Source organism: Terrapene carolina, unplaced genomic scaffold (assembly GCF_002925995.2).
Source record: "Terrapene carolina triunguis isolate 2854851 unplaced genomic scaffold, T_m_triunguis-2.0 Scaffold58, whole genome shotgun sequence".
NCBI classification, from domain to species: domain Eukaryota; kingdom Metazoa; phylum Chordata; order Testudines; family Emydidae; genus Terrapene; species Terrapene triunguis.
This window is the reverse complement of record NW_020664409.1, coordinates 104,285,125-104,301,254: the sequence shown is the minus strand read 5'-3', so window position 1 is coordinate 104,301,254 and position 16,130 is coordinate 104,285,125. Positions and strand designations below refer to the sequence as shown.

At 39.4% G+C, this 16,130-nt stretch overlaps 1 protein-coding gene across 1 annotated transcript in view; it reads left to right on the top strand.

Annotated features, from left to right (window-relative positions):
* TRAPPC9 (trafficking protein particle complex 9) overlaps positions 1–16,130 on the top strand; it is an 848,931-nt gene that overhangs the window by 829,341 nt on the left and 3,460 nt on the right. The window contains exon 22 of the mRNA XM_026646706.1: positions 12,887–13,110. Coding sequence (XP_026502491.1) covers positions 12,887–13,110 — 224 coding nt within the window. The remainder of the gene's footprint in view (positions 1–12,886; positions 13,111–16,130) is intronic.

Genomic DNA, 16,130 nt, shown 5'->3' with positions numbered 1-16,130 from the left:
AAAAGCTTACAATTAAGAATGAATGGGTTTTTTTTTTGCAGCCAGCATGGGAGTGGAACACATTGCCCTACAATCTAATAAGCATAGATCTCCTTCAGGAGTCAGGTTTACATCTCACTCTCACTGGGTATTTTAAGCATTTGTGTCTCTATATAAAGTACTGCTAATGTGTGGTCTGAGATTGAGAAACTCCTGATTGCTATTTGTTGTGGACTTCCTCTGTGCCTTGGTACTTTAATCTTGTGGGGTCTCGGTTTCCCCATCTAGAAAATGGGGATAATTCCCATCTTTTGCCTCACAAGGTTGCCTTGAGATCTGCTTAATTAATGTTTACAAACATAGTGTTCTTTAAGGAGACATTATTATTATTATTATTATTTATACCTACATTGCAGAGGCTTCTCGAGGCCTCGAAGATGTCAGGGCTCTATCATGCAAGGCACTGGAAAAGACAGTACCTGCCCCAAAGAGCTTACAAGTCTAAAAGATGATTTATAACAGGTGGCTGGGGAGGAGGAGAGTGGAAAACAGGGTAACAAAAATAATAGGATATTTTAACCTAGATTAGCTGTGTGCACAGTTCATAGCTAATGAGTAGCTGTGATCACAAATCGCCACTGGTGTAGTTGATAAGAGATGGCCGATTTCTGTATGCATTACAGCAGAAATGAATTTAAAATAGGGAGCTGAGGAAGAATAAGGTGGCTATTTACTGGCTTTGACTGGGAGCTTTCCCCACACATAAGGAACAGAATAGGAGAAAGCATGTATGTGGATATGGGAGAAGTGGACAAACCAGCAATCAAAGCTGCCATTGTTGGTGGAGTGAAGGTGACGTTCAACCTCCACAGTAAGATAATTGGGCTGGTAAATAGAGTGGGGTTAAACCATGGAGAGGCTTGAATAGTAGAAACATAAATGTATGTGTGTGGTAGAAGAGGGGGAGCCAGAGAAGGGTCTTCAACAGAGGAGGGACATAATCAGAGTTATAGACTCGGAAGATGAACTTTGCTGCAGTATTTTGAATGGACTGGAAAGATAGAAGTTTGTAGATGTCAAGACCAGAGAGGGAAAGTTCAGTAGCTCAGAAGTTCAGAAAGGCCAGAGAGGGAAAGTTCAGTAGCTGAGTTTGGGAATGTCAAGTTCCAGTTGTTGGCTTGACATCAGCAAGATGATGTTAGAAAGACAGGCCAAAACGTTAGTTTGGGTAGAAGGAGAAAAGTCTGGAATAGCAAGCTAGATTTGTCATAGAGATTTTCGGTTACCAGTGGGTTCAGTTGTTCTTCACTGGCTTTTACCAGCCATGAGGAACATGTATCCATTTCACAAATGATGACCCCAACCTTTCTCAGGGATTCTAATGCTTCATTATGTCTAATGGGACCAAACTCAGTCAGGTGGCTGGGCAGTTTCTTGCTTTATTTGATTGGATTTAGAATTTTCTGTTCTAACAAGTTTTTACCTTTTATTCAGTTGTACTGTACTGCAACGTAAGGTTAAAGCTGTTCTCTGCAGTCACTGCATGGCTATGGTGTTTGGTTAAATAATACAGGTTGACTAGCTGGCTTACTCTTCAGAAGAAGTAGTATGCCAGCCATTCTGGTAGAGATAAGGGTTCTTTTAGCTGTGTGACTATGGTGTAGTCCTGCAAGAAATCATGGTGCTGTTGGTAAGTGGATTTGAATTGGGTTTGGAGGAAGGTCAGGTTTTAAAAGCAAGGGATGATACAGTTTGGTCAGATCCAAGGAATAGTAATGCCACAGAAATTATGGTCTGATAATTTTCCAGACATTTTTGCCTGGATTTACTATGTGATGTTTTGGTGCAACAGCAGTAACAAAAAACAAAAACGTGAAAGAATTTAACTGAACCCACTAAGTGAGACCTCGAACAATTTAGAATTAGTAGATGGAACATTTTATGTCTAAGCCTCTCTGTGAAATGCAAGGAAATTTCATTAAGAATGCCTAGAAATTTGTTTAAAATACACACAGTAAATACCATAAATGGCCTCTCTCTTCTTGAGTAGTTCTAGGTTATAGACCTTAGCCATGTGTAATCTGGTAACCACATGCCCCACCTTACCTTTTTTAAAGTGCTGAGATAGGACGATTTGTCTCTGAATAAAACCCTTTAATATCTCTAATTAATTCCAGCTCATTGAGTTTCAATCATGGCTGGGCTAAACTAGCCCCATGAGGCTTGGTGTCTTAGTGCTCATATTTACACAGTCACTGAGATGCAGTAAATCATCTACCTGCCTGTTAATAGGGAGTTATGTATTACCTTTAACAGGGCTCTGGAAAAAGGCTGCTGTGTTAGCGTAAAATTTTCTCGCAATCTTGACATCTGATCTAGCATTTCCTGGCTCCCCTGTAACACACACAGAAAATGTATCTTCAGAACATCTATTGACCACTTCGTTAACATGTTCACTGTCACTATATTGCTTTCTTAAAATAATCTTACCATGTGTTTCTGTATGTCTATGCACAGATATCTCTGTTTTCCGTCTTTCTCTGTGTATTCTTGAAGTCCTTCTCATTTTAGACAATTCAAGATTACATAGGAACTTTCCATCCCAAAGGATCCCAAAATAAAAAATAAACTACATGAAAAATAGTGACTTGTGGCATACAGTGCAACAACTAAGTAAAGAGCACATAGAATCATAGAATATCAGGGTTGGAAGGGGCCTCAGGAGGTCATCTAGTCCAACCCCCTGCTCAAAGCAGGACCAATCCCCAACTAAATCTGCAATAGTACACTGCAGTTGAGATCAGGTAATGAAGATTACTGTATCCACTTGAAATTACTGTATCTAGGGAGAATTTAGGTAGGTAATGTAATGTTTAGAATGTAATGACCAGAGGTAGAATTTAGACCCGCACACTGGGAGTAACGTCCTTTCTTTTTGCACACACAAAAAGCTCAGCTGTACGTCTCATCTGTAAGACAACCCCTCCTGCTGTATAGTATCCCCTATGTTGCTGATGTTGAGTACTGACTCAGAGGAAATGTATCACTTTCTGCATCACTATCACTGTTTCCTGAAGCACTTAAGGGTTTCTTGTAGGTCTCCAATCAAAATACTATCCTGACCAATTCTTCTTAGAGATCAGACAGGCTTCCAGCACAGCATTGTATGGCTGCAGACCATTTTGTTCTGCATTTAGTCACAAAAGTCATCCCACCCTCACTTATCACAGGAGAATTTTATGGTTCTCCTCTCTAGAGTCAGTCAGTGTCGCACCTCACCGCCATCGTTGTAGAGATACACAAAGGGTGAAAGCCTTGTACAGTAAAAGCTGTGTTATCTGGCACTTTACCAAGTGGAAAGTTCTAGAAACTGGCATTTCTGATAGTTCCCAATACAAATCTTCAATCTAATAACCGGGACCGATGCTGAAGCTATTTGGGACTAGGGATGTAAAAGGTTAAATGGTTAACCAGAGCTGACTGTGCCATGCCAGGGGGCCCTGGCCCCAGCCGCGGTGGGCAAGCCAGCGGGACCCTGGCCCCGCCGCACCAGAGCAGCCCCCCGGTCCCGGCTGGAGCGGTTCCAGCCCCAGCTGCACCGGGCCAGCGGGACCCCGCCCTGCCGCCCTTCTCCAGCCTGCCGCCAGAGCAACATCGGTTAACCAGTTAAACGAGATAATTTTAATCATTTAACCAGTTAACTTTTTAAACCGATATTTACATCCCTAATTGGGACCCGGGTATTTCCAAGAGCAGTCGGACTATGCTCAAGTTAGCTGAGAAGAGCCGAATGCTGTTCTCTCTGTTTGTATCCACCATCGTGATCGGTCAGTTTATTACTCAGTGTATTTTCCCGTGTTTATTGTAAAATATCAACACCACCCTACCATTATGACATCCAAAATACGAGCAGAAAGCAAAGGAAAGAAGCGTAAGAGTTGTGTTGACATTAAAACAGAAAATAGATTTATGTGCATGTCTTGAAAAGGGCGAGAATAGAAATGTTTATTCATTTTATTGTATTCTAATTCTTTGAAAATTGGTAATCCATTGGTAAGTATAACTCTTAGTTGACCGGAATTTTTGACTAACTGGCACCCCCCACCCCCCCAACATGCCAGATAACAAAGCTTTTACTGTATATGGTTACACAGCCTTTGGAGAGAAATCATAGTATTTTCTTTTGAATAAACTACAGGTTAAGTCATATTTTAAGCCATATTCTACCGCATTATGGGCTTATTCCTAGAATATTTCTTGTACAAAAGAAATCTTTTATGCTAGTACTATACAGAATAATATTATACAGTGCAATCCAATGTATCACAGTGTGAGTTTACTTTGTCTAGTACTTAGCACCTGGTTGTTGTTTTTTTGCAAAGCAGTGCAAGGAATCAATGAAAAGAAGTACCTCTGCCATAAGCAAGCTATAGGAATAACGTTTTCAAAGGTCTTAAAGCATATGTGAATCATACGATAAGAAATTTTCAAAATATGGGCATAGTATCTGTTAGCTTGACCTGTGTAGCAGTTGATCAAAAGGATCTTTCTGCAAACCTGCTTGCGATGAGCAAATAAAAGTGGTTGGCCTACATTCAGATATTAGGATTATTTAAACAAACTGGGACTGTGCCGAAGAAACTAGTCAAAAGAAGTTTAGACTCAATTAGAAAAAAAAAAGTCCATGGGTGCTTTAAAATTAAAGGGATCTGCTTTTGAGCCTTTAGATTAGGACTTGACACAAGCAATAAAACTCTGAACTGGTTTTCACTTTGATAGCAAATACCTTTCTCATCTAGATGAAATATCTGGCAAACCATCAAATGACAAGTCATCCTGGCTGCCAGAGGAGAAGTGAGTGTGATCAGCTTGCCAGAAATTTCATCTGGATGAGAAAGGTACATTACAGAATGCATAAACACCACCACCACCAAACCCTACCACCAAACCCCTAAAGATTAAACAGAAGGAATAAACTAGTTTCTGAAAATAAATCTGTGGTTCATATGTGGTCAGATTTATCTAAATTTTCAGTTAGAAGTTGGAGCCAGCTAACACCCAAAGCACAGTTTTTGTTAGTGCTTTTCTTTCCAGCTAGCATAACCCTGGCATTTAGCTTTAATTGAAGAAGATTGTACTACATCCAAATGTTTATAATAGTCAGAGATCGAACAGCACTGAAACTGAACACTGATCAAGTGTCTGTTGAGGGTAAACTTGGGAATTAAATTGAACATTAGCATTATAGTGATGAGGGGGAAGAAAGCTTACTCAGTCCAAGTGAACAAGTTTGAAAAATAAAGCAATCCTTTTGAAACAGAGCCCTCAGGGGACATAAAGGCTGCCTTCATCCATTGTCAGCATAGAGGAAAGAACAGATACAAACTGAGAATGTTTCTGGGATAATTGTAATCAGACCAGTCAAGATCTATCTTCAGCAGACCAGCCACTGTGGATGACTGATGAAATAGAAAAAAACTGACAAGTATCAAAGATTACTCACTGCTTACTTTGCTGCAACAATGTTTTAAATGGTGTATTTCTTTTTAATTACTTATGGAAGAAATAAAATGACTAATTCAATTTTAAAATGTTTTGTGTATGGGAAAGCTTGCCAGAAATCAAGCAGCTAGGAAGGATTATGAAATGGGTTGGCTGTTTCAGTAGTTCATCTTAGCGTTTGATCATTTATTTACTATACCTAATCCCCTGTTCTCCGCATTGTATGTTTGCAGAAGTGTGACTGTTATGTCACTTGAAGGACTCTGGCTCAATTGTTGGTATTTCCAGAAAGTTAGATTGGCTTTGTCTATGCTTTAGAATCATCCCATCTCAAAAGATCTGATCTAAAGATGTACTGAGCACCTTTGTAGTTGCTCTGACTTCAGTGGGAGCTGAGAACATTCAGCATTTTACAGCATAAGGCTTAGAATGGTCAATTCTAAGGATAAAATCCTAGCACAATTTTAAACTATTACTATATAAATAGCTATGCATGTTTATGCATGGTATAGTTGTTGGCTCCAATGGAGTAATGTTATGGATGAATTTAGCTCAATATTTTTTCTGTATTACAGTGAATGAACCGAAGGATGTTGCTCCAAGTTAAAATGGTTAGGCTTGGTATGAGAAACTGATCTCAAACACAAACAGTAGAATTTATGCAAATACATGTGATGCTTTCATGTTATTAAATAACCATTTGGCCCGTGCTTGATGAGCATGACCAGGAACATAGAAGCAATAAGTTTTTATTAATATCTTTTGTTTGGATTTATCCAGCTATGAAAAGACTGCAGGCCTCATAATGGACAAACAAACATAACCAACCCTATTGCTCAATGTGTAAATAATCTGCACCATCCGTTTGGAAAATGAAGGGGAAATGCTCTGCACAAGAAAGACTAAGGGAGGACTAGAGAGACAGAAACAATGCTTGGGTTTGGTTGTTGAATAAGGTACTTATCGGAGTTCAAAAGAGCTTGGTATGTGGAAAGAATGCTGCACAGAACCTGAACACTCCTCTGTCAAAACTGCTTACTCAAAATGAAATAAGAGGCTGCCAGAAACTGTTTCTGACTTGACGCATAAAAGGAGGGACAAGGTACTTGCTTAATCTAAAATTTCCAGACAAGAGAATCAGCTTGAATCAAATAGTGGGTTTATTTGTGGTAGGATGATTTCTCTCCATCCTGAGATTTCTCCATTTTGTTTTGTTTTTTAAATATATATAACCAGGGTCAAACTGAATTGTTCGGTGTATTTGCAAATGGTAACTTTTGCTGATTTTTACTCTGTGTGCTCCTGAGCTTTCCCTATAAAAATCTGAACGAATGTTACCCCTCAGGAAAAGAGAAGGTTGAAGCAGTTCCAAACAACATTTCTGGCCCTTAGATTGCTCTGCTAGCAAAACTGGAAGCCAAACTGGCATGGCTAAGGCTTTTAATCATCACTTTATACTGTGTGTACACAAAATAACTGAATCATTCTGTGACACTGTTTCACTGCAGTAATTCCTGCTTGGGCTCTCTTTCTTTAGCTTTTCTCCAACCAAGTATCTGATGCATCTTATCTAGAGATTTCAATGTTATTGCTGTTCCTCTTCAAACTGGCTATGTCTACACTACGGACCTTACACCACAGAGCTGTACCACTGCAGCTGCGCCGCAGTAAGGTCTCCTGTGTAGCTGCTCTCCCACCGGCATAATTAAACCACCCCTATGAGCGGCAGTAGATATGGCGGTAGAAGAGCATACACCAGCGCTTTTGTCTGTTAAAAGTTAGTGTAGACAAAGCCTTAGTGTTCCACTCTCATATATACAGATTAGCAAAACTAACCTCCTTCGCACAGTTATAACAACGTTTTAAAAAAGCCTATCTAAAGAACCCCCTGCAACGATCACACTGCAGCTGGTTTCTGTCTGCGTTTGTGGGCTTGAAGATCAGTTTGTATCTGTCAAGTGAGTGAGTTTATTTACTCCTCTAGCCATCTGCTGCTTTAAATTTTGTTAACCTTCTCATTTGAATAAATTAAGCTCTGTCTAAGATTTATTAAAAGTCCCAGACCAGATTCTCAGCTGGTGTAAACTGTTTAAAGAAAAAAAAGAGAGAGAGAGAGAGAGAATTGAAGCCAGTGCAGCTACACCAATGGATGATATGGCCCCTGGGTTTTCATGGCAAATATCTGATTGAAAACTCTCTTTCCCTCAATATGAGGAATAGTACAAATCACCCACACAATACAGTATGTATCTCAAAATCAATATAAACTTTGGAAGATGAGTGTAAACATTGCCAGAATATGTATTTTCCTTGAGGATAAACATTCAGACTCCCATTGGTATGCTGTTTTCCAAGCCAAACTTTCACAATGGTGCATAGGGAATTCTGTGCACAAATCCAATTAACCATGACAGTATCTGTACATAGAACGTTCAGCGCACAAGTTTGGAATTATAGCTCTGAGTTGCCAAAGCGCTCACAGAAACTGTATTGGAATTGGGCAAATAACAAGGGTATGTAAAGTATTCTGCTTATTTTGTATTAATATATTTAGCTATTGATTTTGAGTCAAAAGTTAATAGTAATTGGTATTTATTTACAAGTGCAAGTTTTCACCAGGTGATTCTACTGATACAGTATCTTTCATCTGAGAATCTTAAAGCACTTTAGAAACATTAGTTTGCCTTTGTAAAGCACGTTAAAACAATGGAAGAAAGATATTATATGAATTGTGAAATATTTTTTACTATTATTACTAGTTAAATCTCCCAGCTTCCCTGTGGCATACATTAATCTAGTGTGTAAGGTAGGTAACAAAAGGATGAACTCACACAGAGGTTAAATGCCTTGCCTAAATCAGGGAATCAGTAGGCGGGCCAGGGCTCCTGATTCTATCTATTCACCTAATTTCTTATATTGTACTAATTCAATACCTTCCATCCTGGGTTCTAACCACTAGACAATGTTTCCTCTCTCAGTACATATGTCTTCACTAGCGTATGTAATAATAATAAATATATTGCACTTATATAGAGCAATCCAGCATCAGTTTGGTGATGCAGGACAATATGCCCTCTAGGGCTTTCTCTTCTTTAATTTCTAGCATTGCAATGTATTGCGGTAAAGCATGTGAAGGTATTTTCTGCACCAGGCATGTGCAAGTAAATGAAATATAAGGGGTACATGAAAAGTAAAGGAGAGAAAAGAAAAAGGACTCATTCCATTGCTTTATTTTGATATCTAGGAATAAAGCATTAAACTCTCCTCCAGTAACAGACATCCAAACCTTCATGTTTCTTCCCTGACAGCTTGACTTTTCCCTGCACCTATTATATTTTGTATCAATGCTTACATTAGACTCTTGTCTTCTAATTTTCTGAAACACTGATTATCTTTTATCTGAATTCTAGCAAGATTTAGATACTTCCACTATCTGCTGTTTCATATGACTCAGAGCAAGCATATATTGAAGCCAGTAATGATTCACTTGCAAAGCAGTGGTGTGAGCAATCACAGCTTTTATATGCCATCTGTGTTAGTAAGCTGAATCCACAGAAAATGGACCCTATACACATGGCTTTTCCTCTGTCCATGGATTAAAGTATGTTAGCGGATCCATATGGTACAGTAGGTGCTTTCTGTGTCAGGAAGGGGGTGAAACTGCATGTCAAATCAAGAGGCTTTCTCTGATGAAACATAGCTGTTTCTAAACACTGCTTATTGTAGTATTCTACAGCACAGATGCACGTGTTTTGTCATTTGGCATGTTATTGAGATAGTTGGCTTTATAACTACAAATGTACAGCCTACTGCTGTGAGGACAGGAAATAATTAGTCCATCTACTGACAGGCAGACACACAAAACTCCTCTCTCTTTGTGTCTCTTTCTAAATCAATGTTTAGTGAACTGATTTTCAGGAATACCAAAGAAAATTGATTTGTTGGAGGTGGGTATAATTTCCTCACCTTCTTGTGGATTTAATATTTTCATTTAAAGATGTTGTGAAGCAACAGTCTGAACTGTTATTACGTGATGGGGACAGTGAGCAAAAGTTTCATCCATAATTCCTGCATCCGTGCATGGAGTTGAAAACCTAATGGCAAATAGATGAGTAGCTTTAAAATAAAGACTCATGCACTTAGCTCCTTGAATATTTCTGAAGAGTCATGTGAGCCAGAGGCAGTCTTTGGGGCCGGTAAAGCTCACGGCTGCAAGACCCCAATGTACGAGGCAACCAAAGTAAAGGGTAATTTTTAAAAAATGAAAGCACTTCCTCCATGAGAGAGCCATGAAAAGAAATAGAGCACTTGGGCTGAGAGAAAGAAGCAGTTGGTCTCTGCTTCTGCAGCAGTAGGCTGGGGAACGTTAAGTTTACATACATACAGAGACACATTTTTGTGTGAGAAATCAGTCAGTTAAGTTTGGAACATGTCCCCAACGACCATCTTGCTAGCCTACCCTGAAGTCCTTAGACAGTCCTATAGAACTGGGGTTCTCAAACTGGAGGGGGAGTGTGGAATATATTCTGCAGGTGTGTGAGACGCTTTAGGGGGAAAAAACTTTCTGTGCACATTCAGAGCTGGGCATCCGGAGAGCAGCAGCTACAGGCCAGGGACCCAGCTCTGAAGACAGCACCACTGCCAACTGCAGCATAGAAGTAAACGTGGCATGAAATGTCTCTGCCTTCAGAGCTGGGCAGCTGGAGAGTGGCGGCTGCTGGCTGGGTGCCAAGCTCTAAAGGCAGCACCGCTGCCAGCAGCAGCAGAGAAGTAAGGGTGATAATGCCAGACCATGCCACCATTACTTCTGTGCTGCTGGTGGTGATGTAACCTACTACAGACACAAAATAGGGGGGCGCGTGATCAAATAAGTTTGAGAACAACTACTGTAGAAAGTAGTGTGGCCATGCTGTGCAGAAGACCGTCTCGTTTGGGTGCGGTGGTACAAAAATAGTTTTGCAAGTCCTCCTCAAAATGCTATGGTTGACTGTGAAGTGTGTTCCTTCTAATCATGTAAACTGTACATCCTATTGGAAATGGAAATGTTTTGCTTAAATAGGCCTAATTTTCAACCGTACCACTGGAATGTTTCTAAAAAGTGACACACATAACACCAGCAGCTTGGTCTCCTTGTGTCAGCGTCATGTCTGCTCCGACTGTTTTACCTCTCGTGTAGTGTACCTGCTTCTTGCTGCTGTGACATGGCAGCTGTGGTCAAAGGGAAGTTTAGAGATCACTTCCTTTGACTGATCAGCCTGTCATTTGCTGAATGGATCTGTCAAAAAATGTTAATTTCTGAACTTGTTTCTTCGTTCTTGCTAGCTGTTTTCTTCATTGGTGCTTCAAGGTTTGTTCAGTTTGCCAGGTTCAATGGGCATCATAGAAGCATAGATCATATTCTGGTTCTGAGCCAACAATGCAAAAATCAAAAACTCGCTCTTGTGAGAAATATGCTCTCTCTGAGCTGAGCATGTGTGAATGTTCCTGGAGAATAAGAACTAATATCTGTAAGGCCTGGTCTACACTACGACTTTAATTCGGATTTAGCTGCGTTAATCCGAATTAATCCTTAACCCATCCACACAACAGAGCCAGTTACTTCAAATTAAAGGGCACTTAAAATCGATTTCTGTACTCCACCCCGACGAGCGGAGTAGCACCAAAATCGATTTTGTTAATTCGAATTAGGGGTAGTGTGGCCGCACACCACTGAATTAATGTGGTTAAAATTAATGGGGTAGTGTGGCCGCACACCACCGAATTAATGTGGTTAAAAACCGAATTAATGTGCTTAGTGTGGCCGCGCACAATCGAATTTATACAATCTGTTTCCCAAATTCGAATTATCTAAATTCGAATTAATCTCGTAGTGTAGACGTACCCTAAGAAATGAGGGCACATTCTGATTAATACAACTCAAACCTTCTTTGAAGAAGTGTAACACTGTGAATCCCACAATGGCTGTAATATGGGAGGAGGTTGGAATAATGGAACTGAACAACCCCATGAATGTAAGATATCCTGAGTGCATGTATCCACTCTGAATGGTCTCTGTCACATGTGCTCAAAGCTTTTCCCTGTCTCTGAACAAGAGGCTGTTGTGAAATAGAAATGCTATAGTATCTACAGTACATCAGAGATCAATTTAATCTGTGAAGTACACTGATATTGCACAACTGGAAACCCTTTCAGAGTGGGGAATTATGCTAGCAATTTCACATTGTATAGGCAATGAATCATTTCACTGCTGTACAAGCAAATGGGCAGTGGTACTGGGCACACTCACTTGGATTGCAGTTGGCCCAGCAGTAACCAGTTTAGAGGCATTATATTTACTGCTATCTCCATGAGAAAAAAAGAAATAAATGAAAACTGTAAAGTAAAAATAAGAATCTCAGAATGAAATAAAGTGCAATAAGTAGACAAGCTTTTATTGCCACTGTAACATTTTGAAATCCCATTTTTTTCTTATTGCTGGATATTAGTGTATGTGATATATATATTACATTGCAAACCCCAACACAGACTGTCCTGCTTTAAAAGGTCACCTTATTAACAGGGAGATTTATTTCTGGCTATGACACATGGACATGTGGGCATCCAGAAAAGGATCTATTGCCAGTTACAGTTTGTATTTGAGAATTGCATATAGCTCCCCTGCCCACTCCCCCAGCTGACTACCTGGTTCTTTTTGCTCAATACTTATGCATAAAGAACAGGTGGAATGCAGCTCACATATGGTCAGGTCTTTACTTAGGTCAGATTATGGTCTTTACTTAGGCCAGATTATGATTTGCACTGCATGAGGGTGCAAGGAGCTGCCTCCTCCTCCACCTCTGCATAGGGCTAGCCTCTCCAAGCTCAAGGATGGCTCCAAATAGCACCACTGGCTGTGCTAACATCCCCAAAGGAGGCAGGGTGAATATAAGTCTGTAGCTTTAGCACCCCAGCCAGTAGAATGGGGTTGGCAGTTATTCACACTGAAAGTATCTGTCGTTCTTTGTGTATGGAAAAATGTAACAAACGTTTTTCTCTCTTATAAAGGTGGACAATTAGCCGCTGACAGGTAATAGGCCGCAATGTTCAATTGGTCAATGAAAGTAATTTGTGGGTTTCTTACTGGATGATTCCTTCATTGTCATTAAGGACTCCGTGGCATTTTTTGCAAGAGACAGGGTGTAAACCCTAGTATCCTAGATAAATTTTAATTTCCATAATTCCATTATACTTGCTAAAATGCCTTCTGAGGTTTCATTGCAGCTACACAGTATATGTCTTTACTCCATAGCCTAAACCGCTGTGAATTGTTGCTGTGCATCTTTCAGGATTCTCATGGAGACCAATTTTAGTGCTGTTCCTACAGCAAAAGTCCTAAATAATGTGAAATTCATTTCTTGTATTGCAGATGTCTTGGTGGATGGAAAGGTCTGTGACTGTGACATTGTAGTAGACTGCAAAGTCGGGGACCCCATCGCATTGGAGGTGAAGCTGACCAACTGGAGCAAACACAGTGTGGGCCCATTTGCTCTAACGGTGATCCCATACCAGGATTACCAAAATGGAGTGCACAACTATGAGCTCCATGATGCCATCACCTTTGTTGGATCCAACACCTTTTATATTGATTCAGTGAGTCTTTCTTTTTCATAGTCCACTCATCTGCATGACAGATCGATATGCCAAAACAAATGCCAATATATGCATCTTAATATTAGTGAATTCTATTGGAGGTGAGGGATTGACAGCCCTGGAAACTGAACTCTTTTATTTATTCATACCAGAGGTACAGCATAGGCAGCAGTAGTGCAAACTTCTCCATACTGGCCTAACAAAGTTTCTTAACCATGACCTAAAGGGCTCCACTCCAAAGAAGAATTCAGCTTCGTGCCTATTGAAACCTTGATCTTTCACTGATATTGCCAACAAGGGCTAAGAGGTTTCAAAAGTAACTCGTGATTTTGGGAACTTTAGTATTTGGCTGCACACTTTAAAGAGGCCTGATTTTCCAAAAGTACTGATGTTGACCAGTGGTCCCAACTGGTGCCAATAGAGGGTGTTGGGTTCTGTGATGTAGAAAATCATTTCCATGTAATGGTTTAGGATCACTAATTCCTTTGACACAGGCCACTCGGATGTCAATAGCTTTTGGTCACTACCAAGCTGGCAAAATTTGAGTTAGTACCATTGATAAAAGGTTTGATACAATATTGCCAATCCCCTGAGCCATTCAACCCCACCAGCGTTTAGAGTGTAAAGAACTTTTTCTGCAAGGTAATTGTTCTTTGTTGCTGAACAAAGAAACTGCAAACAATTTTTAGTCAGGCTATGAGGAAATGCCACAGACTGAAATAGAGAAAATGAGGTAAACGTTAAAGACCAATAAGATGAGCATGTTCATTCAGTTGTCACTTAACATACATTTATAAAGGCTGATCTCATCATTTCAATTTTTAAAAAAATCAGTGTTAAAACCATGCAAAAAATGTTGAGTGTCCCTACTAAGAAGAGTTAAGCTTTCTCTCAAGTCTAGAGATTTCAAGTCAGAGAGATTTTTGTTCCTGAGGCAAAACACTGAAGATTATTTAAAGATACAAAAAATCAAAGAGGAGTGAAAAACAGAAGAAAAATACTGAAAGATGTTGTAAGGAATACTCTGATTCTGGTAGCATATTAAATAAACATGAAGAGAGAGTGAGTGTATGGTCAGGTCTTTACTTAGGTCAGGTCTTAAGTTATCCAGTAAAATATGACTGTCAAAACTGAATATGTAAGTGAATCTGAGCTGAAGAGAAATTAAAGGTTAACCACTGGAGACTCAATGTGCGTGTTTTTTCAACTATACAATATATGCAGAAAATAGATTTTTTTAAAGCTAGCGAGTACAGAATTTATCATCAGCCTGAATTTTACTGGATCCTAATGGTATTGTTTGCTGAATAATTTCAGCTTAAATGTGTCAACAGAAATCATCAAGAGAGGGATTTCTTGACCTGGGGCTATCATTCTGACAATGTTGATTTAGAATCAGAATTCCAGTGCTTAAGTACCCAATTGTGGAAGAGCCTTGCCCATGAGGTTAGCAAGGGAGAAGGCAGTGAAATATATTCTGCTTTATGATTTGGTCTCCCCTGAGGAGAGAAGCCAAGAGGTTATTTCTCTTGTGAATACCTGGGTGCAATTTCAGCATTCCCCTTGCTGTTGAGACCAATCAAGCACTTCTATTGTAAAAACAATCCCTTATTAAGGTAATGGGGGGTTGTTGTTGTTTTTTGTTAATTTGTCCAAATTCTGACTCAAAAAAGGCCAAGGGAAAAAATGTGAACTTCTGAGACAAAAAGTATTCTGTGGTATTGGTATCAGGGCTTTTCCTACAGTAAATCCCAAAGATAACATATTGTCATACTTCCGCAGGGCTCTGAATATTGATCACAGAAGGAAATTTCTTCAAACAGTATATCTGATGTTATCAGAGTCTCTCTCATCCTCCCATATTGACTCATTAATCAATGGCAAAAAGTAAATTTCAGAAACCGGTACCTCGTTTTTGTATTTTGGGTATTTATACTGTGGGGAGGAATGAGTGCTACCCAGAATTATGATCAAGATCCAAGCCAGACCTCAAAAAGACCTTAAGTCAGAGATTGAAAGAGTTCAGTGAATCTGTATTCTCTTTTTATAAACAGACTGATACATCAGACCAGATTCTCAACTGGTGTAAATCAGCCAGTTTTTACCAGCAGAGTGTGGCCCATCATTACATTGACACAGAAATGGGTTGGTCATCAATGTTTACCTTTCTGGACCGAACTTACCAAGCCAGACTCCTAAAAGTTCACTCCCAGAAAATCTTTTTAGTTTTCAGACTAGGCTTGAATTTGTTTCTGGACATATCTGGAGCAGAGTGGGGTTAGATAGACACACACACACATTTCAGTGCACACTTTGTTATGCAGCACACAAAAAGTGTTTGAACTATTACTTTAAAAGACAAAAATCATGATTTTTCATTTCACTCCATAAAGAATGGAGAATGGTCAGTTTCCCTTGGAGTTGAAAGTCCATGTTCACTTTCTCATTCTCTATAATGAAGTTGTGTTTGGGTCCTTCAGTTTCAAACAATGCAGGGATCTGTCTATATTAAAAAAACAAACTGTTTTATTGGTTTTTTAATCATTAAAATATAGGAATTTTAAGTTATGCAAAATATTTGTTTTTGACACTTAACTTTTAGTCTGGGTTAAAACTACTTGACACTGTCCATTTAAAACATAAAAGAAAGATGAGTTTATTAGTAATCAACAAGATTGTGATACATATTACCAGATGTAGGAATTTGAGATGTGAGATAACAGTGCAGAGCCTGATTGATTAAAATACTTTTGCATTGATTGAGATTTCTTTTGGCTGTATCTTGGCCACCTTAAACCTAACCACTTTAGTAATACTCCTTCGGCTCTTACTAATGTTTTATCTGATTAATTGCTCAGACCAAGCTGATACTTGCCAAATTAAAAGCAAAAAAAATCTAACTGCCCTGGAAATTTCTGTAACTATCAGCAATTCGTTTCCTTGTGTTCTCTGTGATTACCAATATTGTTTTCAGTGTGTGTGTGTGTGTGTGTGTGTGTGTGTGTGTGTGTGTGTGTGTG